This window comes from Ziziphus jujuba, chromosome 9 (assembly GCF_031755915.1).
Source record: "Ziziphus jujuba cultivar Dongzao chromosome 9, ASM3175591v1".
Lineage (NCBI taxonomy): Eukaryota > Viridiplantae > Streptophyta > Magnoliopsida > Rosales > Rhamnaceae > Ziziphus > Ziziphus jujuba.
In genome coordinates, this window is record NC_083387.1 from 24,862,196 (window position 1) to 24,886,448 (window position 24,253).

The window sequence follows — 24,253 nt, forward strand, 5'->3', positions numbered from 1 at the left end:
TTAATCAAAACACATTTCATGAGTGTATGAGGTCTATAAACAGTACCATTCACCTCTCCCCTGATGTTTTTCGGTTTTCAGAAACTATAAATTGTACTTTAATTTCATCATAGGAACTACTTGTGGTTGGCACTGAGGAGCTAATTCAAGACAAATTTTAAGATTACAACAGAGAAAAAATAAAATCAATTGATAGAATTTTAAAACTATTTGGTTGCTTCTTGTGTGTGTGTGTGTATATATATATATATATATATGCAACAAGTAATGCATGAATAGGGAAATTAAGTATCAAAACCTGTATAACTTTTGTGACGGAACATTTTTCTACAGATGCCCGATTGGAGCATCCTATATGCATTAACTTGTTGGATGGCCTCGCTCATCTTGTTAAGCAAAGCCCCATACGTTATGTCTGGGTTTTGCTTCAATGCTTGACAAAGAATGAATGTCATCGCACCATTCATCGTCTTTGTTCCAGTTAGGGGTGGGTATGGATTGGGTTGGTTCGATTTTGGACTGAAATACAACCCAATCCATAGTTATCGTTTTTTATTTGTGGAATCCAAACCAAACAATTTATAATCGGATTAGTTTGGATTGGTTAATCGGCTTAAAACTTAATAATTTATAAATATATAATACAAATAAAAAAATTTTCAAATATAAAATATAAATAATAAATTATAATTATCCAAACATAAAATACAATTAGAATAATACAACATACTCTACAATAGAAAATAAAAAAGAAAATGTAGCAAATGTATATTTCATGCACTTATCAAATAGCAAGTATTAATGTCTTCATCTCACTCCTACAAAATCAAATTAAAATTGTTAGAACAAATAATGTAAAATAATATATTTATTAAAATTCATTCACTCAAGAATCAATGCATAATTCTTTTTTTTTTTTACCTTAAATTTTTGGCAAATCATAAGTTAATCAATGTTGACATGCTTACTAATTTTAGTTGATTCTGTAAGCTCTACAAAGATCAAAACAATAAAATTATCAATAAACTATATTTAAACATTTATATATATATAAGTAACAATTGGGTACAATATATGTAGATATATATATATATATTACCTGCATCCAATTTGTCATAATATTCCATATTTTCCATATAGAATCTATCAATAACCAAAGAAGCTTTAAGCCAATTTTGGGTGCACACTAAAACTTCCACCATCTTAGAGGTTAAAGAACTTCGAAAGGGATCAAGAATCTTTCCACTGGTGCTAAACGCACTTTCAGAAGCCACGGTAGAGACTTGGATTGCAAACACATCCTTTGCAAGTTTGGACAAGATAGGATACTTAGTACCATTAACCCTCCACCAATTAAGAACATCAAAATCCTTCTTTGATATATCTTCACAAGGATCCAATAGGTATCTATCCACTTCATTTTTAATCTCAATAGATTCCTTTACTGCCTTTTTCCTTTTAAATTTGGAAATTCTCAAGAGATTAATGTCAACTTCTGAATTTTTTTCATTAGTCACACAACTTTCAAGTTCTTTATCCTTTGAACTTTGATTGCAATCAAGAATCACTTCACTTGCCTTATACCAATCATACAAAGACATTAGAATTTCTTTCAAATTCTTAGTCATCAAACCAGCAACATCTTCAGCATAAATATCACCAAAACAATACTTCACATAGTCCAATTTATATCTAGGATCAAGCACAGCAACAATCAACAACAATGGATTAATATCATCCATTTTACCCCAATATTTATCAAACTTTCTCTTCATTTTAGTTGCCATATCACTTAAAAGATAATCACCACTTAAACTCCATGCATCTAATTGAGATTGAATTTAAACAAATTTCATGAAAATAAGCATTGGAACTAACATGTAGTGAAGACCTAAACTTTAAAGTTACATCATAAAAGCTTTTAAGGAACTTCACAAAAACAAGAGCATTGTTCCAATCAACAAAATTAGGTGGTCCAAGTCTTTTTTTCTACCACCATCGTCCTCTCTAAAATAGGATAGATAATGACCATCATCCTCTTCTAACCTTTCAAAAGCTTTTTGGAATTTCAAAGCTGCTTCTAACATTAAGTAGGTGGAATTTCACCTAGTTGGAACATCCAAAAACAAAAGAGAATTGCTCTCAATTTTCTCTTGAGCAGCATATTCCTTAAACTTCTGTAATCTAGCAGGAGAAGATCTAAGATATCTCACTGCATTACGAATACTAGCAATAGAGTCATGTGCTTCCCTTAACCTTTCAGACACAATCAAATTAACAATATGTGCACAACATCTTATGTGTAAGTGATCACCATCCAATACACACCTTTTCCAATTATTCAATTTCCTTTTAATATACTCTATTGCCACATTGTTTGCAGAAGCATTATCAACTGTGATTGTAAACACCCTCTCAATACCCTATTCATACAAACAATTCCCAATTAGCTTCCTTATTGTCTCTCCTTTATGATTAGGAATCACACAAAAATTTAAAATCCGTTTGTGAAGCATCCAATTAGAATCAATATAATGTGCGGTGAGAGACATGTAATTGATATTTTGAATGGAAGTCCAAGTGTCGATGGTAAGACTAATTCTTTGGCAATTCAAAGAAAATGTATTTTTCAATTGCAACTTCTCATCCAAATACAATGCATAAATATCTCTAACAATCGTTTTTCGAGACGGAGGATCAAATTTAGGACATGCTACATTGCAAAACATTCTAAAACCACGACCTTCAACAAAACTAAATGGGAGCTCATTTAAGATTATCATTTTAGCACATGCAAGCCTACATGCTTCCTTATTAAAACCAATAGCAAAAAGATTGCTCCCATCACTCTCATTTTGGACCCCAAAAGTTAAGATTTTTTGCTTTTTATCTTGCACTCTATAAGGGTACTTCTTACAATGATGATTTAAATGATTCAACAAAGTACTTGTCCCATATTTACTATTACAAGCATAGTCCACACCACAATATTGGCATTTACATCTAGGATTATGAGGATCTAAATTCTCCATTTTCTCATAATGATCCCACACCATGGATGGTTTCCTAGATGGTTTTCTTTTCCCTAAACTAGATGGTGGAAGTGGAAGAAGTGATGCAAAAGCTGCTGATTCTGATGGAGCACTATGAGTTTCAGTGTCATTACCACTATCCATATCTACCACACAAAACAAAATCCAACCAAAAATTACTAAATCTCAACACAAATATTACAATATCAAATATCAAATATTTTCAGTATAAATTTCCAATCAAATACAATCTCAAATACTTTCCTACATATATAAATTTACAATACTTTGCAGTTTGCACATATTACAATTTCACAAGCACATGTATATTCAATTAGATACATGGAGAAGGAAACAAAAAAAAGACTCATGGATAATAAATTTCATTTGTACTCCCACTGGTTTCTTAGGTATTTTTTTTTCTTTTAAATTTCAATTTTTTAATACCATCAAGACTCACGGGTCATATGAATGGCTCAGATTGCTATGCATATATTGAGCTGTTCCATTCATGACTCAATAGAGTTCATAGTAGATAAATCAACACAAAAGTTAAAAAGTAGCCCAAAAAAAGTTTTAAAAAAAAAAACAAAAACAAAAAAAAATCAATTATAGAACACACATTAACCTAGCTACATGTGTATACGTTTTGTTTTATTATTTTTACCATAATGTTGTTTGCTAAAAATACATGGATCGATCGAATGAGAGAGTAACACATTGTGAAATAATTGATATTTAGAATGAATCAATATGAACCAACCATTTATTATTCATTGTCTCGCAGCCTCATGCACTATTAAATTATTAAGCAACCTATGGAGGAAGATAATGATGAACATGTCAACAAATTAAGACAACAAAACAACAACTCTAGACAAAAATAGGAAACAAATAATTTTCTATATAAATGTAAAATACAAATGATTCATGGTCCCAATTACAGGCATCTAAAAATTGCAGCTGAATGAAACAACACGCAATCCTAGCTGCATTGCTTTTCTTTTTTGTCCCTTAGAACTAAAGATTACTAATTATTTGGCTTCTGCTGGGTTTCGAGAACAAGTTGCAGGGCAATTCTTAACCAACTCTATTTTTTCAAGCAGTGATTAAGTTTTTAGTTTAAAAGCATTGTAATCTTTCAACCTAATGAATCCTTCAAAAACCGATTGAAAAATCCCATGGATCACAAGCAACAGCAACACTCATCATCAACATGTTATTAAGAGAAGAACTTGACAAACCTGGATAAAATTCAACAACAAATGCGGTGAGACCTGTGAGACCCATGACTTTTGAAGCAGCAACTAGTGCTGGGTTCTAAAAAAAGAGAATGAGCAGATCCCATCATCATCATCATCATCATCATCAACAACAACGTGTTATTAAAAGAAGAAATTGACAAACCTGGAAAAAAATCAATAGCAGATGCGGTGAGACCCGTGAGTTTTGAAGCAGGAACTGGTGCTGGGTTCTGAAAAAAAGAATGAGCAGATGCCATCATCATCATCATCATCATCCTAACATGTTATTAAGAGAAGAAATTAACAAACCTAGACAAAATTCAACAGCACATGCCGTGAGACCCCTGAGTTTTGAAGCAGCAGCTGGTGCCGTGAGCCTTGAAGCCGTGAGCCTTGAAGCCGTCAGTCTTGAATCGAAGCTTGGCTTTGTTATGGTGATGGAGGTGGGTGGCAATGGAGGTAAGGTATTTAGTTTAGGGTTACTTACACGATTTGGGGGGATGTAAAAAAAAAAAAAAAAAGAAAAGAAAAAAATCAAAAATTAATATATAAAAATGGAAAAAAAGAAGTTAATATATAAAATAGAAAAAAATATTAAAATTAACTTATAAAAATAAAAAAAAATAAAAAAATATATAATTTTTTAATTATATAATATATTATTTGGATTTGATTGGATTTATATTTCCAATCCATAACCAATCCAATCCATACAATTTATAATATTTTGAACCCAATCCAATCCAATTGATGTGAAAATTCAATCCAAACCATTAAAAATGGATTGGATTGGATGGGTTGAGCGGGTTGGATTGGATTTTTCCCACCCCTAGTTCCAGTACCGAAAGCATGCCACCATTTTTAATTTTCAATTTATATATATATATATATAATTAGATCTAGCATTATTCCCTGGATATAATTAATTTTACATTTTCATAGAAAAATATTTAGTTTTTCTTTTAATCTTTTGTATATACAAGAATTCTTTAACTAGTGATCATCTCCAATCTATATATCTACATAGATATATATATATATATATATATATATATAAGTAGAAGAGTATGAGCCATGTGTTATCATATTATTATTCCAAATTTCCTCTAAAATTATCAATAAAAAAATCATCTCCATTTATTATTGTTATCTATGATTCTTTCAAAATAATTAATCAACAGCAAATGGAGCAGCTATTTAAAAGTATAAAATTTTTTACCTTTATTCGTTGTATTCAAAAATATATATCATTATTATTATAATATTAGATAACTGATTGAAAAAATATATAAAAATAGAATAGTTAATATCACATATCATCATAATATTCTTTCAAATTTTTTCCAAAATCATCAATAAAAAATTATCTCTCTTTTTATTATTATTTAAAATCCTATTAAAATATTAATTAGTAATAAATTGAGCAGTTATTTAAAAACACGAGTTTTTTTATCTTCTACTGATTGTATTAAAAAATATATATTTTTATTATTATAATATTATATAATTGATTGAAAAAGTATAAGATTTTCATATATGTGGATCTCGGACCTATAAATGGAGATATTCCCAAAACTCACAAAGAAAAAAGAAAATGAGTTAGACCAAAAGAGAAGAAACTTGGACAAAAAAAAAAGTAACTTGGACAAAAAGAAAGGAAGTGACTTAGACAAATCTTTTTTGTCGATAACCTTAGACCAATCAATTGAATATTGACTAATACATAATCGATCGAACACTATTTGAAAATTAAAATGGCTCTTCTGCTCAGAAAAATATATATTTATTATAATGTTGTTAATATTATATATAATATTAGGATTTTATAATATTATAATATTATATATGTTTCTTTATTTTTATATATAATAGATTTGCACAATGAAAGAATAATATTTATGTGATATAAAAAAATAATACTTAATCAAATATTCTTTTTTAAACTTTTAGTTTTACAAAAACTTAACAACAAATATAAATACAATATCTATAGCATAAATTATTTTAGAACTTTGGTAAAAATATTAGAAGGAAAAATTCATCTGTAACACAATGGAAAGAGTTTATAATCAATCCCTTTTACTATAAAAACTAGATTTTAGAAAATAATCAATTTTTATAAATATAAGTTGGAAAAATAATATGATAAAAACTAATAACAACATAATAAGTCAGCCAAAAAAAAAAAAAAAAAACGAAAGGAAGAAAAAATTCAAAGAAATAAAAAGTGATTCTTTGGAAAGGAAAAAAAAAAAAGAGTTATTAAGTGCGAAGTAAAATAAAAAATTGAAAGATAAAAGAAAAAAAAGAAAAAAGAAAAAAAAAAAAAAAGGATCGGCTTTGGTTTTTGGGCCCCAGACGGTATTGGGAGATTTGTCTTGTACAGTTTAAACCCATGACCCTTAGGAGGATGTGTCCCACATCAATTTTAAACATTGACTTTTTTTTTATTTGACATTTTTTAAATCAAATATCAAACGTTGAATTGATATTTGTTTGTTTGTTTATCGAAGATTGATAGGCACTATTTAATATCATATACAAGATATTTTGTGCAGTTTAATACCATGTGCCAAAACTACAAATTAAGTGGATGACAGACTCTTATTTCAAGCCGTTTGAATATGATTATTATAACATCTATAACGATAGAAAAATGCTTTTTTTTTTGCAAGAAAAAAAAAAAGACATAAAAAGTCTTTTAGAGATTTTTTGGCCATCAATTTTAAAATAGTTTTTTGTTCTACAAAATAAAAAATTATTTTTAAAATAAAAAATTATCTGTTTGACCATCAATTTTTAAAAATAATTTTAAAAAATCAATTAAAAAAATAAAATTTAGAAAACATTAAAATGATGTTTTCTGTTTTCTGTTTTTTAGTTTTAAAAATTATTTTCAAACATCACTGACCAAAACATCATTGTTTTCAAAAAACAAATAAAAATAATTTTTTTATTTTTAAAATAATATTTTGAAAACTGAAAACAGAAAATATGATTAAACAGGACATTAATTTTCACATGCCCAAGCTCTCTTTTCTTAATCATCTCTGACTTGTATAAAAGGAATTGGAAGTTTATATCAGCAACTCAACATTTTCTTTTTTTGGCATTTTTTTAATAATATTAGATTTATTAAATTTATTTATCAAATAATGTAGTAGGTAATCTGATAGCATTTAAATATTTATTTTTTTAATTCATTCATTTAACAATTCATCTTTTTATATTTAAATTATATAAATATAACTATTACTAATATTTTAATATGTATTATTTGATAAATAAATTTGATTAATATTTTGATATATATTTAACATTTGCATCTCATCTAAAACTTCATTTTTATTAATTTTTTTTTTCTTCTAGATATCTTACATATTTGTTAGATTTTGTTTTTTGGATTTATATGAAATGTTAGTACGGGAACTCTCTAAATTAGGTTTTATGATTTATTTCAAGATATATTTAGATATATAATTTTATTTTTTTTTAGCATCATGAATTTGGGAATTTTCTTTCATCTGATCAAAAAGTGCCCTATCTTTTGTGTTGGCATGGGTCTCGTACACAGTGACGTGTGGATTTTTATGTCTTAATTACTTTCTCTCTACTAGATTTTTCAATTTTTTTATATTTTAAATCGATAGTATTTCCTGATCAATGATCGGAATTGGGATACCTCTATTTTCAATATAATATGTATATATATACACACACATTAACATTTATCATATCAACGGTCAGTCCAAAAAGGAACAAAAAAATAGGGTAGGTATGAAAAAAACACCAAGAGAAACGAGAAAGCCAATCGAAGGAAAAAAATTTCAAATGTTTCCGGGAGCACTGAAAATTTGCTCCACCAGAAGAAGATCAAGCCCCATATCATTAAATTAATATTGTACTTTAATTTCGTCATTGTTTGGGACCGCTTGTAGTTTGGCAATAAGGAGCCAATTGATGACAAATCTTTAGATTACACAGGGAAAATCAATTGATCGAATTTTAAAACTAGCGAGTTGCTTCATATGTATTAATTAAAAACTTGAAGAAAGCATCGGTTGCTTCAAATCACTTAGCTTAATCAATTGCTGCACCTCAACATTTACTTTTCCTTTTCTAATGGGTCTCACTCATCTAGAACTTTTTTTTTTTTTTCCTTAATAGTTTTCTTCCAGATATTTTTTATATTTCTTGGATTTCTTTTTGTCAGATTTGATGAAATTTTTAGTTTTGGGAACTCTTTAAATTTCACTTCATGATTTATTTCTATATATATATATATATATAAATATTTGTCTTTTGATTAGTTTGAATTTGGGGATTTTTTTTTTTCATATAATAAAAAGGTTTTCTTATATCTTTCCTGTTGCCGCATATAGTTGGTATAATATGAAATTAATTATACGTGAGATTAGTATATATAGAATTTTACTATGATAAGAACAATATGAGAAACTTATGAAGAGAAACTTACGAAGAAAGACATACAACATGAACTGCTCTAGAAAAAAAAAATATTTTACCAACCCTTCTTTTAAATAATTTTTTAATCAATTTTTATAAAGTTGAATCTATCATTAAATTAACACATAGTGCATGATATATTTTTGGTAGATTAATTTGAGGACACGGGTTATTTGTCCTCTTTCGTCTCCCTTCCCTCAATGAAAAATTGACATGTCATCTAAAATCTTAAGTAAAGGAAGTTAGAAAAGCCACCACATGCAGTATTCAAGAAGGTCATGCCACCAAATGCGCAAAAACTAGGTAATATTTTTAAGTTTTTAACCATGGGTGAAATTACAAAAAAAAAAAAAATTAATAAATAAAACCATGGGTGTACAGTACAGTAAAGAAAAAGTTTGCAAATACACTAAAAATAAATAAGAATAAAGCTTGCAGGTTTAGATGTGAGAAATCAAATCATATAAGAAGCTAGTTACCAAAAAAAAAAAAAAAAAAAATCATATAAGAAGCTGACGTAAAATATTGCGAGGAAATAGAGGAAAATACACAGGGGTGAATGAAAGAGAAAACCGGTAATGAGAGACTTCAATTTTCTAAAAATATTTTAAATGACATGTCAATCTCTTCCAGGGAATAGGGAAAAAGGAAAAAATCAGATGGTTTTTAGACTATCTATTTCTATACTATCCTCCTACAAATTTTTTGACATATAACAAAAATAAATTGATATAATTTTAAAATAAAAAATATTGTTTGTTACCATTGGCCAATAAAATTTACATGCAAGATATTATGATTAAAAAGTTCGCTTTTAGACTTTTAAAATAAAATATAATAAATTAGACATTTCAATTAGATTTTGACATATATAAGTTGATAATAGTTATACAAATAATAAAACTCTTTTAAAATAATTAATGTGATTTAATATTTTATTTTTTTATTTTAATTTTCACCGAGTGTAAAAAATTTATGAAAAACCCATATAAAATAAATGGCTTAAAGATCACATGATTTAGACGTGGAAGAGGGGATAGAGAATGTGAGGATGCGCATCTTATATCTTAGCATAACATATTATATATTTACCCAAAAAAAAAAAAAAAAAACATATCATACTATATAATAATAAGTGGTGAGTCTCATATATATTTTATGAATTGCTCTTTTCTCTATTTAGATTTTGTTTTTCAGAAAATTAAAAAATACTTAAACGATGCGTTATTATTTGATTGTGATGGATTGTCATTGTTTGTTTATAATACATATAAATGTATTTTTTGTTTATAACAATATTTGAATCCAATTTCTTCAACTCTCTCATATCATTAAAACAAGCCTCCATACAAAAGATTAGGTGATTTATTATGAGGAAATGTATAAACTCCATAAAATTTCTATAGATATTATTTCAATTTCAGCTTTATTTTCCTTTTTTCCCGCTTCACTCCAAAAACTCTGCAAATCAAGAAAACTAATTTGTAGGTAGCTGACCGTAAATTGACATTTTATCACATAAACACATCTACATACATTGCAAAATTAAAAGTAATTAAGAATAAAAAATAGAAACAAAGAGAGTGAAGGTCCATGTTCTTCGAGAGAGAACAGCTATATCCTTGTTCCATGTTCTTGTCTGAACAGCTTGATTAACGCTGAGCATCACAGAATAAATTTCTTTGTGTTTACATCAAACTTTTCAGAGGACGATAGCATAGGTTCCTACATAATTATGCATATATGTAATCAAATGTAAAACTATTGGTTAATTTCAATAATTAATTGTTGAATAATGAATTGTGTGAATTAATCAAAATACATTTCATGAGTGTATGAGGTCTATAAACAGTACCATTCACCTCTCCCCTGATGTTTTTCGGTTTTCAGAAAATATAAATTGTACTTTAATTTAATCATAGGAACTACTTGTAGTTGGCAATAAGAAGCTAATTCAAGACAAATGCTAAGATTACAACAGAGAAAAAAAAAAAAAAAAACAAACAATTGATAGAATTTTAAAACTATTTGGTTGCTTCTTATGTGTGTGTGTGTGTGTGTGTGTATATATATATATGCAATAATTAATACATGAATGGGGATATTAAGTATCTAAACCTGTCTAACTTTGTGACGAAATATTTTTCTACAGATGCCCGATTGGAGGCACCTATCTTCATTGACTTGTTGGATCGTGTTAAGCAGAGCCCCATACGTTATGTCTGGCTTTTGCTTCAATGCTCGACAAAGAATGAACGTCATCGCGCCATTCAGCGTCTTTGTTCCAGCACCGAAAGCCTGCCACCGTTTTTAATTCTCAATTTTTATTTTATATATATAGATATATATATATAATTAGATCTATCATTATTCCCTGGATATATATAATTAGATCTATCTTTAACTAGTAATCATCTCTAATCTATATATATATATATATATATAAAAGTAGAAGAGTATGAGCCATGTATTAGCATATTATTATTCCAAATTTCCTTCAAAATTATCAATAAAAAAAAATCATCTCTATTTTTTATTGTTTATAATTTTATCAAAATATTAATCAACATCAAATAGAACAATTATTTAAAAGTATGAAATTTTTTATCTTTATTGGTTGTATTAAAAAATATATATATATTATTATTATAATATTAGATAACTGATTGAAAAAATATATAAAAAGAGAATAGTTAGTACCACCTATCATTATAATATTGTTTCAATTTTTTTCCAAAATCATCAATAATAAAATTATCTCCTTTTCTTTTATTATTTAAAATTCTATTAAAATATTAATTAGTAATAAATTGTGCAATTATTTAAAAACATGAATTTTTTTATCTTCTACTGATTGTATTAAAAAAAATATATTTTTATTATTATAATATTATATAATTGATTGAAAAAGTATGAAATTTTTTTATAAAATAATAATAATAAATACATATTATTATTTATTATATCATAATATTTTTATAATATTATATACTTTTTTTTTTTTTTATATATAACAGATTTGCACATAAAGTGAAAGAATAAAATATATATTTATGTGACATAAATTGTATTTGCATATATATGATTTTCTTAATTAAACATATTTTAAATATTTTTACATATATAAATGTGATTATATGGAAATTAATAAAGATATCTTACTATTTGTATATAAAAAATAATAATAATATCATAAATAATAACTATTAAACATGAAAAAATAAGATTTATATTCAAAATAAATTATTTTATTATTTTACTTACTAAATAAGTCAAATACATTTGGTTATAAATTTGTAAATGACATTTTTCAGTTATTTAAAATTTTGTTGTTCAATATTTTATTGCTTGCTATTATCTCATATTTCTATTGTGGTTATTAAAGTTTTTTTGTTTTTATTGTTTAATTTCAATTTTTTTTTTATGGATCCTAATTATGATCACCTTAATCATGAGCATAATGTGAGTCATGCTATGGATTTTTGGTTGAATTTGACAATGTTGAATCAAAATATGCTGTAAAATTGATCAAAAAGAAGAAAATATTTTTAACAAAAATTCTTTATTGTTTATTAATTCATCTTCATGTATTAACCTTTTCAGGATGATAGAGGACAAAAATATAAAAAAGAGAAAACATAAGAGATTATTCAAACCAAGAGAATATAAAAAAGAAAAACATGATCATTCTAGCAATCAGATGGTACTATAATTTCTGGAGTTTGTGATAACTTTATTAAATAAGAAGCAATTTAAGAATATTAAACGTTTAGCCTAGATAATATAGTTGTTTTTTTCCTCATTATGTTTTATTTTTTAATTGAAATTTATTGTATTTGAACAATAATATTTTAATTTTTATTTGAATTGAAACAAAAAGAAAAATAGCTTTATTTTAATTGTTATAAATTATATTATAATACCTTAATAAATTGAAATTTCATTAATGCCTAATAGACCACTCTATCCCTTAATGCCTTCTCCAATTTTTTGAGTAATAACACATGTTTGTTATTGTGTTCAGAAAAATAATATAACATAACATATAACATTTTCCTTATTATTATTCAATTATTATTTATGTAATTACATATATATTATCTCTATTATATATAAAAATAAGATAATAAATTTTTTTATCACATGTCATCATTATATTTAAATATAATTAATTATTTTAAATTATTTTTAAAATCATCTATTATCATTATATATACCTAATGCATGAAAATCTATACTAATTTATTTCATAAAGGATGATTAAATGTTAAGGATTTCATTTCCTATATATGTATTTTTAGATGTAATTTAAATTTAAATAAAAATTGCTAATGCATAAAAAAATAAATAAATAAATAAGCGCACATGTACTCGCATAAGCCTTTATTGTCAATCAACTGCATCATAATCCCCGATAGGAAATTGGCTCTATTTATTGATATGTGTATTTAAGCAGTCTTACTATGATGGGCAAATTTGGACATTAAATTATATGTACTTCTAATAATTAACTTGTTATTTATGTGTAATTAAACGGTAAATTATTGAAATTACATTATCAGCAAAATTTTGTATATAAAAATGTAAATAAATGTAAGCCATTAAGCTTACCGAGGTCTCAGAAGCCATTTTGTCATCATTGCAAGCACTAATACAAATCGCCAATCCACCACCAGTACCATTGTCAACTCCTGATGGAGGCCTATTGTCTACCCACATGCTCCTGAAACACTCAACAAGAGAATCGTATAAATTCTCCTTATAAGCTGGAAAATTACACTCTCAAGAGGAATAATATAAAATGACAACAGTTTCCATATGTTTAGTATTACGAGGCCAATGAATTGACAAAGCAATTGCAATCAATCATCAATTTCCAATTTACCAAACAAAAGAAGAAAAAAAAATTCTATAAACATTGACCAATATTCCAATATGCTGTGAATGAAATAAACATTATTCTACTACCAAGAAAAAAAATAAAAATAAAAAATAGAGGCCCTCTATTTGGGCCTTTTGAATTTTACACTCAATCATAGCCTACTTTATTTTGCTTTTTCAGGGCAACCTAGCATAGGCCTTTTAAAATGTAGCAAGCGTGCAACAAAAATCATAGTAATTAAGGACATGTAATTCCATCAGCTGAACTATTGAGTTTTGTTTGTAGAATGTGCTACTAAGTTCCAATCATTGGTTGAATTTAGAGACTCTAAACAATAATTTATGAAAATTGGGTTATTAAACCAATCCGACCCCACTCATTTCACATTTAATATTTTAAAAACCCAAAATCCATCCAAGATTGTCAACATGGGTTGGGTCTCTTATGCCCAATCCGACCCGATTGCCATCCTGTGTCGATGGATCAACTTTTTGCGGGTTGAGTTTGCTTATCAAGACGCAAAGAAAAGTAAAATTTAAAGTAGAAGAATGGAGTGTTAGATTTTTATGGATCTAAATATACATAATAAATTCCATAAGTCATAATTTACTAACCTCCAAACGCAGCCATTGATAAATTAGATCTTTAATCCTGCAAAATAGAAAATAATGTAAAGTAGTGCCTATGGACACACTACTCTCAAACCACTCTCAGATCTCTGAAAACCCTAATATCAAAATAACGTATGGCATCAATTGTTTGCTTGCCCTAGACCTTTAAATAGTCTCTGCAAGTCAGACTTATCCATTAATTTTGACACACATAAAATAATAATAATTTGATAATATAATTATACTAGGAAAAATATGGATAAGTCATTGGGCTTATAAAGAGAGTTGGTCCTCCAGTCCAATGGGCCAACTAGAGTCTTATAGAGAGTGTGTGACCAAGGGCCCTACTATAAAATAATAAAATAAGCCAGTCCCATTAATGGCATAAATAGGTCCTGTAAGTGAGTAATTGATTATGCCAAGTCCACAAATATTAATTTAATTCAACATTCTCCCACTTGGACTGCATAATCATCATCATATAATCCAAACTCACTTACTATAGAATCTCCCGAACCATAATGCCATTTCATCCAAATATATAGTATACCGACAGGGCACAACAATATACTAGACTAGGCAGTAGAGATTCTCTCAGTAAATCTCCCAAAACATGTTACCATTTCAACTGAGCACTTTGCATGCCATAAACTCAGTCTAGGTAGTAGAGATTTACCTAACCATGTGCAATCCCCCAACACACAAAACCATTTCATTCAAGCACATTGCGTATCGACAGGATACAACAATATACCCAAACTAGGTAGTAGGGATTCACCATGGCACCTATGGATCAACATACACATATACATAGACTAATAGTCTCAACAGGCCTGTAAATATAAGGAGCAATAATATGTGTAATAAATCATCTCATAAATAAATAATGATCCACATACATCAATGTATTAAAATATTCAAAGAAATAAATAATTCTCAACATGGATATTACTACAGAAAACATAACAAACTCCCACTGACCCACAGCAGTCTCAACTGCTTAACAATCCCATACGGGACACATGCTCCTCAAATATGCCTACCGGTAAAGCCTTGGTCAGTGGATCTGCCACCATGCTATAAGTCGGCGTGTGAACAACAGTAATGAGGCCCTCTTCAACTTTCTCCTTTACCACAAAATATTTCACATCAATGTACTTCGCACCAGGAGTACCTTTTAAATTATTGGAGAAAGACACCGCTGCAGTATTATCACAATACATCATAATAGGCCTCTCAATGGAGTCAACCACTCCTAAATCACGGATAAAATTCCGTAGCCAAACTGCATGACGGGTAGCCTCATAACACGCCACATATTCTGCCTCCATAGTCGAGGATGCTGTCACTGACTGCTTGGCACTCCGCCAAGACACAGCACCTCCTGCCATGATAAATATATAACCAGTGGTAGATTTCTTATCATCCACACAACCTTTATAGTCTGCATCACTATAACCCACTACTTCAAGAGAGTTGGTGCGACGATATGTCAACATATGATCTTTAGTACCCTGAAGATACCTAAAGACCTTCTTAACTGCTTGGTAATGAATAGGACCAGGATTGCTCATAAATCTACCAAGCACACCCACAGCAAAGGCTATATCAGGCCGTGTACAAACTTGAGCATACATCAAACTACCTACTGCTGAAGAATAGCGAACATTCTTCATTGCCATCCTTTCTCTATCATTCTTGGGGCACTGATCCTTAGAAAACTTTTCACCTTTCGTAACCGATACACTTCCAGGAGAACAATTATGCATATCAAATCTCTTAAGAATTCTATCGATATAAGCTCTCTGAGACAATTGCACTACATAATTAGTCCTATCTCGAACAATCTTGATGCCCAAAACAAAAGAAGCCTCACCAAGATCTTTCATATCAAAATAGTTGCACAACATCTGCTTTGTCTCAGCTAATAGGTCAGTGTCATTAGTAGCCAAAAGTATGTCATCAACATACAACACCAGAAAAATAAAACTGCTCCCACTGGCCTTCATATATATGCATCTATCAACAACATTCTCCTTAAAGCCATTTTGGATGACAACCTCATCAAACTTAAGATACCATTGTCTTGAAGCTTGCTTAAGACCATAAATAGATTTCTTAAGCTTACAAACCAAATTACCATTCCCCGTTTGTTGGAAACCAACTGGTTGAACCATATATACATCCTCATATAAATCACCATTCAGAAAAACAGTTCTGACATCCATCTGATGCAACTCCAAGTCATAATGCGCCACAATCGCCATAATAATTCTAAAAGAATCCTTTGTGGATACAGGAGAGAAAGTCTCTGTATAATCAATTCCTTCCTTCTGGCTAAACCCTTTAGCTACAAGTCTAGCCTTATACCTCTCCACTTGACCATTGGAGTCCTTTTTAGTCTTAAAGACCCATTTGCACCCAATAGGCTTGCTACCCTCTGGTAACTCAACCAAATCCCATACTCCATTTGATGCCATGGATTTACATTTCATCTTCCATTGCATCCAACCAAAAATTTGAATTTGAACTGCTTATGGCTTCCTCATAAGTGACTGGATCTGAATCATCACTTATGTCAAACTCATGCTCCTGCAAGTAAACCTCATAGTCATCAGGAATAGCTGATCTCCTAGTCCTTTGTGACCTCCTCAAGGGTATATTAGCATCTGCAATAGCTGGAATATCTTGCTCTTCAACAATGATTTCATTCTGACCAACTACTGGATCAACAATATCTCTATCAGGAACAACTATACTGGGAATGAAAACAATTTCTTCTCTAAATTGAGATTCCCTTGGACCATTACTATCATCAAACCCAAAATCATCTTCAAAATAAATGGCCCTGTCTGATTCCACGATCCTGGTGGTGTGAAAAGGACAAAAGAATCTTGAACCCCTAGATCCTATACAATAGCCAACAAAATATCCACTAATGGTTTTAGGATCCAACTTCTTAATTTGGGGATTATAAATCCTTACTTCAGCTTTGCAACCCCATATTCGAAAATGATGCAAATTAGGCTTTCTTCCTGACCACAACTCAAAAGGTGTCTTAGGAACGGACTTACTTGAAACTTGATTCAAAATATAAGCTGCCGTCCTTAAAGCCTCTCCCCACAAATAATCTGGCAACCTAGAATTTTCCAACATAGACCGCACCATATCCAACAAAGTTCTATTCCTTCTCTCAGCTATGCCATTTTGCTGAGGTGTACCAGGCATCGTATATTGCGCATCTATGCCACACTCACGCAAATAAATAGCGAAAGGCCCTGGGTTCCTTCCAGTTTCATCATACCTACCATAAAACTTACCACCTCTATCAGACCTTACAGCTTTTATTTTCTTATTCTTTTGAAGCTCCATCTTTATCTTAAACTCTTTAAAGGCAACTAAAGAATCTGACTTCTCACGAATAAGCTCAACATGTCCATAACGAGAGTAATCGTCAATGAAGGTAATAAAATATCTATAACCACCCAAAGCAATTGGTGTAAAAGGTCCACATATGTCAGTGTAGATTAACTCCAAAACATCTCCACACCTAGCTAACTTATCCTTTCTTACCTTGGCAGTTAACTTCCCTTTCACACATTCAACACAAGTCAACAGATCAGAGAAATCAAGATTAGGAAGTATCCCATCCTTCACTAACCTTTCCATTCTGTGCCTAGAAATATGTCCCAAACGTTTATGCCATAACATTGAGGAATTGTCATTAACTCTTGGGCGTTTGGAAGCAACAATAGAATTAACAGAGAAATTAAGACCATTATTAAATAAATCAAGCTTATATAAATTGCCACATAAAGTTCCAAAACCAACAACTTTACCATCCTTAAATAATTCAACTTTGTTATTTCCAAACAAAAAACTATAACCATGACTATCCAAAACAGAAATAGATAACAAGTTTCTTCTTATTGAAGGTACATAAGAAACTTCTTGCAACTCCAAAGCATATCCAGTGGAAAGCTTCAACTTGATTGTTCCCACAATGTCCACCTTCACTCTTGAGCTATCTCCCATATAAACATGCTGCTCAAGATTGGTTGGGCCCCTTCGGCTTATCATCCCCTGCAATGAATTAGTAACATGAATTGTAGCTCCAGTATCTAACCACCAAGAATTCATAGGCACATCAATAATATTGGTCTCAATCATTAAAATATTACCTTTCTTCTCTTGCTTTCCCTTTAAGGTCCAACAGTCTATCTTCTTGTGCCCAACTTTATTGCAGTATCCACACCTTCCATTGAAGTACTCTTTCCTTTCTCTAATCTGAAAACCACCATCCCTAGGTCCTTTAGGCTTCATACCAGAAAACTTCTTCCTATTGGGGTTAAAACCCTGCCCAGGCTTGAAACCTTGTCCTGGCTTGAATCCATGTCCCTTCTTTTGGAAAAACTTCTTGGACTTATCTACCTGATGTGAAACCATAGCAACAGACCTAGACTTACTTAATTTAATATCATCCTCTTCCTTGACAAGGATAGTAGTCAATTCCTCCAAACTACAACCTTCTTTCTTAGTATTCAAACTCGACCTTATATTATCAAACTGTGATGGAAGACTCCTCATTATAGAATAGGTTAAGAACTCCTCTCCAATGTCCATCTTAAGATCCTTCAGCTTATTATAATAGGAGGAAAGTAGCATAATATGGTCTCTTACTCCTTTAATACCATCATACTTGGTATTGTTCAATAGGTCCAAATAATGATGCTTCTCATTCATATCAAACTTGATAAACTTCTTTCCTATCTCCTCAAGAAGTCCCTTTGCAGTATCCACTTTAGGAATACTAGCATATATGGCTTCATCCATGTAATTCTCCATCATCATCATACAACACTTATTAGAGTGCTTCCAATCCTCATAAAGTTTCTTAGCTGCTACAGTACTTTCATCAGTCAGAATCTCTGGTGGATCTATCTCCAAAGCCAAATCCAATTTCATGAAGGTCAAATTCATAACTAAGGTTTTCTTCCATTTCTGATAATTTGTCCCATCCAATTTCATCATGGCAGTCATAGGCATAAGATTTGGGGTGCTACTAGCTGTAAAAATAGTAAACAACAAGACATTTAAAAAATTTAAGACAATTCAATTACTATTTTCCAGCCCCTCAACACAAAAACACAAACACAAATATCGCTTAGGGTCTTTGTAGCACTAAAGATACCCTTACGCGGGCCAGGGACAGTCAACCAAATAACCACAATCAAATGCATTGAACTGAATCACCGACAGGGCAACTCAGAACCTGCAATACATGGCATTTAATTAACTTCCACTGCCATTCCAGGCGTCATACAAAGCAACTAAAACTACCGACAGGGTAGCTTAATTACCCGCATAGACCCTGGTTAATAAATGGGAGAAAATAACATATTGGCAATTTCATGAAATAAGCAAATATAAAACATCCCATCCACTATGCCAATATACATTACATTGGTACACATAATGCAGATAAAATAAGTCTCACGACAGGTGAGTACCTAAAATCCCACACTACTATACCAACTAGGCACAAAGCCTCTTTGGGTAAGCTCACACAATCCAATTTTCCAATCACAAATATTTAATTTAATTTAATAAAATTGGAATGTGATAATTAAACAAATAAACAAACAATAAATAAATAAATTGAACAATTGAATCACTAAATTAATTAATAAATAAACAAAAATAAATCAATAAAAATAAATAAGTTTTTTTTTTTTTTGGCCTGCTGACGTCATCTGCTGACGTCAGCAAACGACGTGTCGTGCTGACGTCAGCAGATGATGTCAGCAACCACCCAGAACGACACGTCGTTTCTCTCTTCTTCTTCAGCCAACCGGGTCACGGGTGACCCGGTTCCAGTCCAAACAGGTCACGCGACCCGCGATTTTACCCGGCCAAATCTCACCTTTCCGGCCACCGTTTCCGACGATTCCGGCTGCATTAGTTTCGTTTTCCCTTGGGCAACGTTTCCCACAAACAAATTTGATTAAAAAACAACTCAAAATAAACATCCAAGCTAGGTTTATTTTCGGCCAAAAACACAAACAAAAACCCATGGAAACACAAGAAATTCGAGCAAATTTTAGTCAAAATTGATGCTGTTTGTTTCGTTTATTCTTGGGAAACTTTTACCCAAATTAATTTGGTCCAAAACCCAGAAAATCAGTATGTGAAATTCATGGCCGAAAACCCAGTTTTTTTTTTTTTTTTTTTTTGAACAAGCCCGATATTTACAAATAAATTTTTTTATTTTATTTTATTTTAAGAACAAACAAAAACGACCATGAGTATATATATATATATATTAGAACACTGATAATAATGGCAAAAACACAGATCAATATTCACATGCTAACTGCAATAAACTCCAAAGAAATTTACTATGCATATTAACCATGTGCTCTGATACCAATTGTTAGATTTTTATGGATCTAAATATACATAATAAATTCCATAAGTCATAATTTACTAACCTCCAAACGCAGCCATTGATAAATTAGATCTTTAATCCTGCAAAATAGAAAATAATGTAAAGTAGTGCCTATGGACACACTACTCTCAAACCACTCTCAGATCTCTGAAAACCCTAATATCAAAATAACGTATGGCATCAATTGTTTGCTTGCCCTAGACCTTTAAATAGTCTCTGCAAGTCAGACTTATCCATTAATTTTGACACACATAAAATAATAATAATTTGATAATATAATTATACTAGGAAAAATATGGATAAGTCATTGGGCTTATAAAGAGAGTTGGTCCTCCAGTCCAATGGGCCAACTAGAGTCTTATAGAGAGTGTGTGACCAAGGGCCCTACTACAAAATAATAAAATAAGCCAGTCCCATTAATGGCATAAATAAGCCCTGTAAGTGAGTAATTGATTATGCCAAGTCCACAAATATTAATTTAATTCAACATGGAGTGCTAACTTGTGATGGTCGTAGACATGGACAAGATCGAGAATAGCTCCACTTTGACAAGCATCGACAATCGCATGAAGGGTGACACCCTTCTTGAGGGGCTTAACAATGTCGGTATTTATATCGCTGTCGAGGATCATTCCTTCCTGCAAAAAATCAACGGGACAAATAGTTTCATCGAATCCATCCCCTTCATCATCTTTGAAATCAGGCTGCCTTAAGCCGTGTCCTGAGAAGTAGAAGACCAGTGAATCTCCAGCTTTACACCCATCCACCAGCCATTTAAGGGAGTTTTTTATGTTGTGCTTTGTTGGAATAAGCTCCCCTTTCTCATATTCTGCACATAATATATTCTGCTTTTCATTATTAAAATTTCACAAACTAATTAACAATTCTTAAACCAAACAAAACCAACCTATATATTATTACCCCAAAAAAAAAAAAAAAAAAAAACAACCTAGATACGTATATACACCCACACCGTAGACACCCTATGGTGATATAATATTATAAAGAGCATATGACATTAAGCAACGTTAAGTATTCTTTACTTTAATTTGCTGCGGGAAAAGAATTCAATTCCCCTTAAGCTTAAGAGAATCTTAAAGAAATAATCTTTTTGCAGAGCATATATCTTTTTCCACATTATTCTTTCTTGTACCACTTTCTCTCTCTCTCTCTCTCTCTTTATATATATATATATCTTAAAACCCCTTTAATATCGTCCTGGAGACTACTTTTTTTTCCCTCTTTATCTTTTGTTCCTTTCTCATCTACCCATCCATTCCTCCCAGTGCTCTTTGGATCTCTTAAAGCATCATCTTAAATAAAATATGGATTGAATTTTTAAAAAAAATTGCTTTAAATAAAATATGGATTGAATTTTAAAAAAAAATTGCTTTAAAATAGTAGTATTTAGAATGAATGTTAATTTAAGTATAGCCTGGACATTAAAGTGAATATGGGACTTTACAATCCTCTTCCTTTGGGGCCAATATGGACTTTACAATCTTCTTTTTTTGGGGTCCAGCGTCCTCGCTGGCACACCGATCCGAGTCGGCCCAGTCCACACGGTTTTACGTTCCCTCATGGGAACGCCTCGCAAAGAAAAGGTATCTACACGCTTATAAACCATGCTTAATTCCCTTTCCAATCGATGTGGGACTTCACAATATTTACTTTTAAAATTTTTTTTCAGACATAAAGAAAAATTTTCTTAAAAAAATCAAAATTTTCAAAAAATAGGAGTTAATAAAATATATAATTAAATTAATACTCATAAATAGTTTTTGTGTAAGTTAGAAAACAATTTTAAAATCGATTGTATATTTATATCTCTAAATTTAAATAATATCAATTTTCATATAGTATAAACAACAATTTACAATTATATGCTCTTGATTATTATATCAAAGATATAAAAGCTCTACTCGTTCTTAATTAACAATCAAATTAATTAGTACCCGTAGGTAAGGAAAAGGAATACCTCATATTAAACAAAGATTAAGCTAATTAATTTATTTACCTGTCATGACTTTAATGAACTCAGGAGGATAATGAAACTGATTAATCAACAACTCTTTCATGTTGATGACATCATTAACAGTTCCTTTGAGCCTGTATTTCCTTGTATTGTAGGCCACCCCGCAAAGAAGGGCACGCTTATTCCATCGTCTAGAGATAGTAACAAAGGAGCTATGAATATTGCCGAGAGAATCTGGGTAAGGAGAAATCTCTTCTTGTTTGTTTTCTGGACGGCGAGTTGTATTCTCCTCTTGTTTCTTTTCCGGACGCCTAGTTGTAATCCTCTTTCCTTTTTTTATCCGAACGCTTTCTACAACCCCCTTATATTTGTTGGTAGAAAACATTTCTTGAGGGAAAAAGCTATATAGCTTTTTAAGTTGAAGATCAGAAAGTTGTAGCCTTGGTGTGTTATGTACGTAAGAGGTAGTCATTCATTTAGAGCACAGCAGAGAAACTTTGAATTGAAGCTCATGAGGATGTTGTAACAATAAAGTCTGAGTATTGCCTTTTTCTTTTTTCTTTTTTTTTTTTTTTTTTTTTTTTTTTTGGTTATTTTGGCTTGTTCATCTTATGAGCCACTCCATCTGTACTTTTTGAGTGCCAGCTGAGATAATTTCCTACAGACCTCTCCGGAGAAAGAAAGATGAATTAGGACAACATGTGAGCTCGGGTGAATGAAATTTATGAGAAGATACTAGTTATGATGCTACTATGAGAAAACAGAGTCGATATTTAATTGAATAGTTCTACATAGATGAATTGGATTCCTGCATGCGTGTTTTTAACTCTAAGGTTCAATTGGATAATGGAAAAATTAATAATAATTTATTTTTTTTTTAAATAATAATTTTTTTGTTTATTTTAAAATGAAAAAAGTATAGAGCTAAAGAATTAAATTTCCAACTTTGTGGAAAAATATATAAAAAAGTGTTCCTATTTATGAAGGTGTTGTTATAAGAATTTTATGAGAAATAATTTTATATTTTTTAAATACAAATATGTCTTTAATTTATTATACAATATTAAAATTTATTACTTATAAATTTTAATTTTCTAATTTTAACCAAATATAAAAATAGAAAAATTTATATTTAGAAAATTAATATTTCAAAAATTAAATCTTATAAATCAATTTCCTTTTAAATTTTGACATTCTTCAAATAAAACCTAAGTTCAATTAAAATGATAATTTTAGACCACGGCATTTTGATGGAAAAGATTCTGAAAAATCTTACGGCATGTGGTAATTTATTAAATTAATGGATTGTTTATTAATTATTATTTGTTGATTTGTTATTATTATTATTCTTGGAATGTAGTAAGTTTAGTGATTTCCAATCTAAGTCTTTACTTATTTCATATTCTTTTTTTTTAAAATCAATCATAAAAATAAATTTTGATATTTACATTTTATTTTAATTTTTTAAAATTTTAATTTGACTTTTCAAATATAAAATCAAATTTATTAAATAAAATGAACTCAGTTGTAAACAATTTATATATATATATATATATAATTAGAAAATCATATATTCGAAATGCTAATGCTAAGG

At 29.9% G+C, this 24,253-nt stretch overlaps 2 protein-coding genes across 2 annotated transcripts; both read right to left on the reverse strand.

Annotated features, from left to right (window-relative positions):
* Positions 1-10,131: 10,131 nt before the first annotated feature.
* On the reverse strand, positions 10,132-14,144 carry LOC125419837 (metacaspase-1-like). Its single transcript, XM_060811648.1, has 3 exons — positions 13,355-14,144; positions 10,862-11,041; positions 10,132-10,468 (listed from the first exon to the last, which is right to left on the reverse strand). The coding sequence occupies exons 1-3, from the start codon at positions 13,460-13,462 to the stop codon at positions 10,409-10,411; spliced, it is 348 nt and encodes a 115-aa protein (XP_060667631.1). The 5' UTR covers positions 13,463-14,144; the 3' UTR covers positions 10,132-10,408.
* Positions 14,145-21,157: 7,013 nt separating this feature from the next.
* Positions 21,158-23,131, reverse strand: LOC132799423 (metacaspase-1-like). The gene is made up of 2 exons (XM_060811239.1): positions 22,702-23,131; positions 21,158-21,513 (listed from the first exon to the last, which is right to left on the reverse strand). Exons 1-2 carry the CDS (start codon positions 23,129-23,131, stop codon positions 21,158-21,160), a joined length of 786 nt encoding a protein of 261 aa, XP_060667222.1.
* Positions 23,132-24,253: the final 1,122 nt, after the last annotated feature.

Excerpts from the sequence above, each read along its gene's own strand:
- LOC132799423 (XM_060811239.1), bottom strand. The coding sequence starts at position 23,131 with ATGACTACCTCTTACGTACATAACACACCAAGGCTACAACTTTCTGAT. Across the intron at positions 21,514-22,701 it reads GTTCATTAAAGTCATGACAG|AATATGAGAAAGGGGAGCTT; the intron begins GTAAATAAATTA and ends TATTATGTGCAG.
- LOC125419837 (XM_060811648.1), bottom strand. The coding sequence starts at position 13,462 with ATGTGGGTAGACAATAGGCCTCCATCAGGAGTTGACAATGGTACTGGT. Across the intron at positions 11,042-13,354 it reads AAATGGCTTCTGAGACCTCG|GCTTTCGGTGCTGGAACAAA; the intron begins GTAAGCTTAATG and ends AAACGGTGGCAG. Across the intron at positions 10,469-10,861 it reads TTCGTCACAAAGTTAGACAG|GAACCTATGCTATCGTCCTC; the intron begins GTTTAGATACTT and ends ATAATTATGTAG.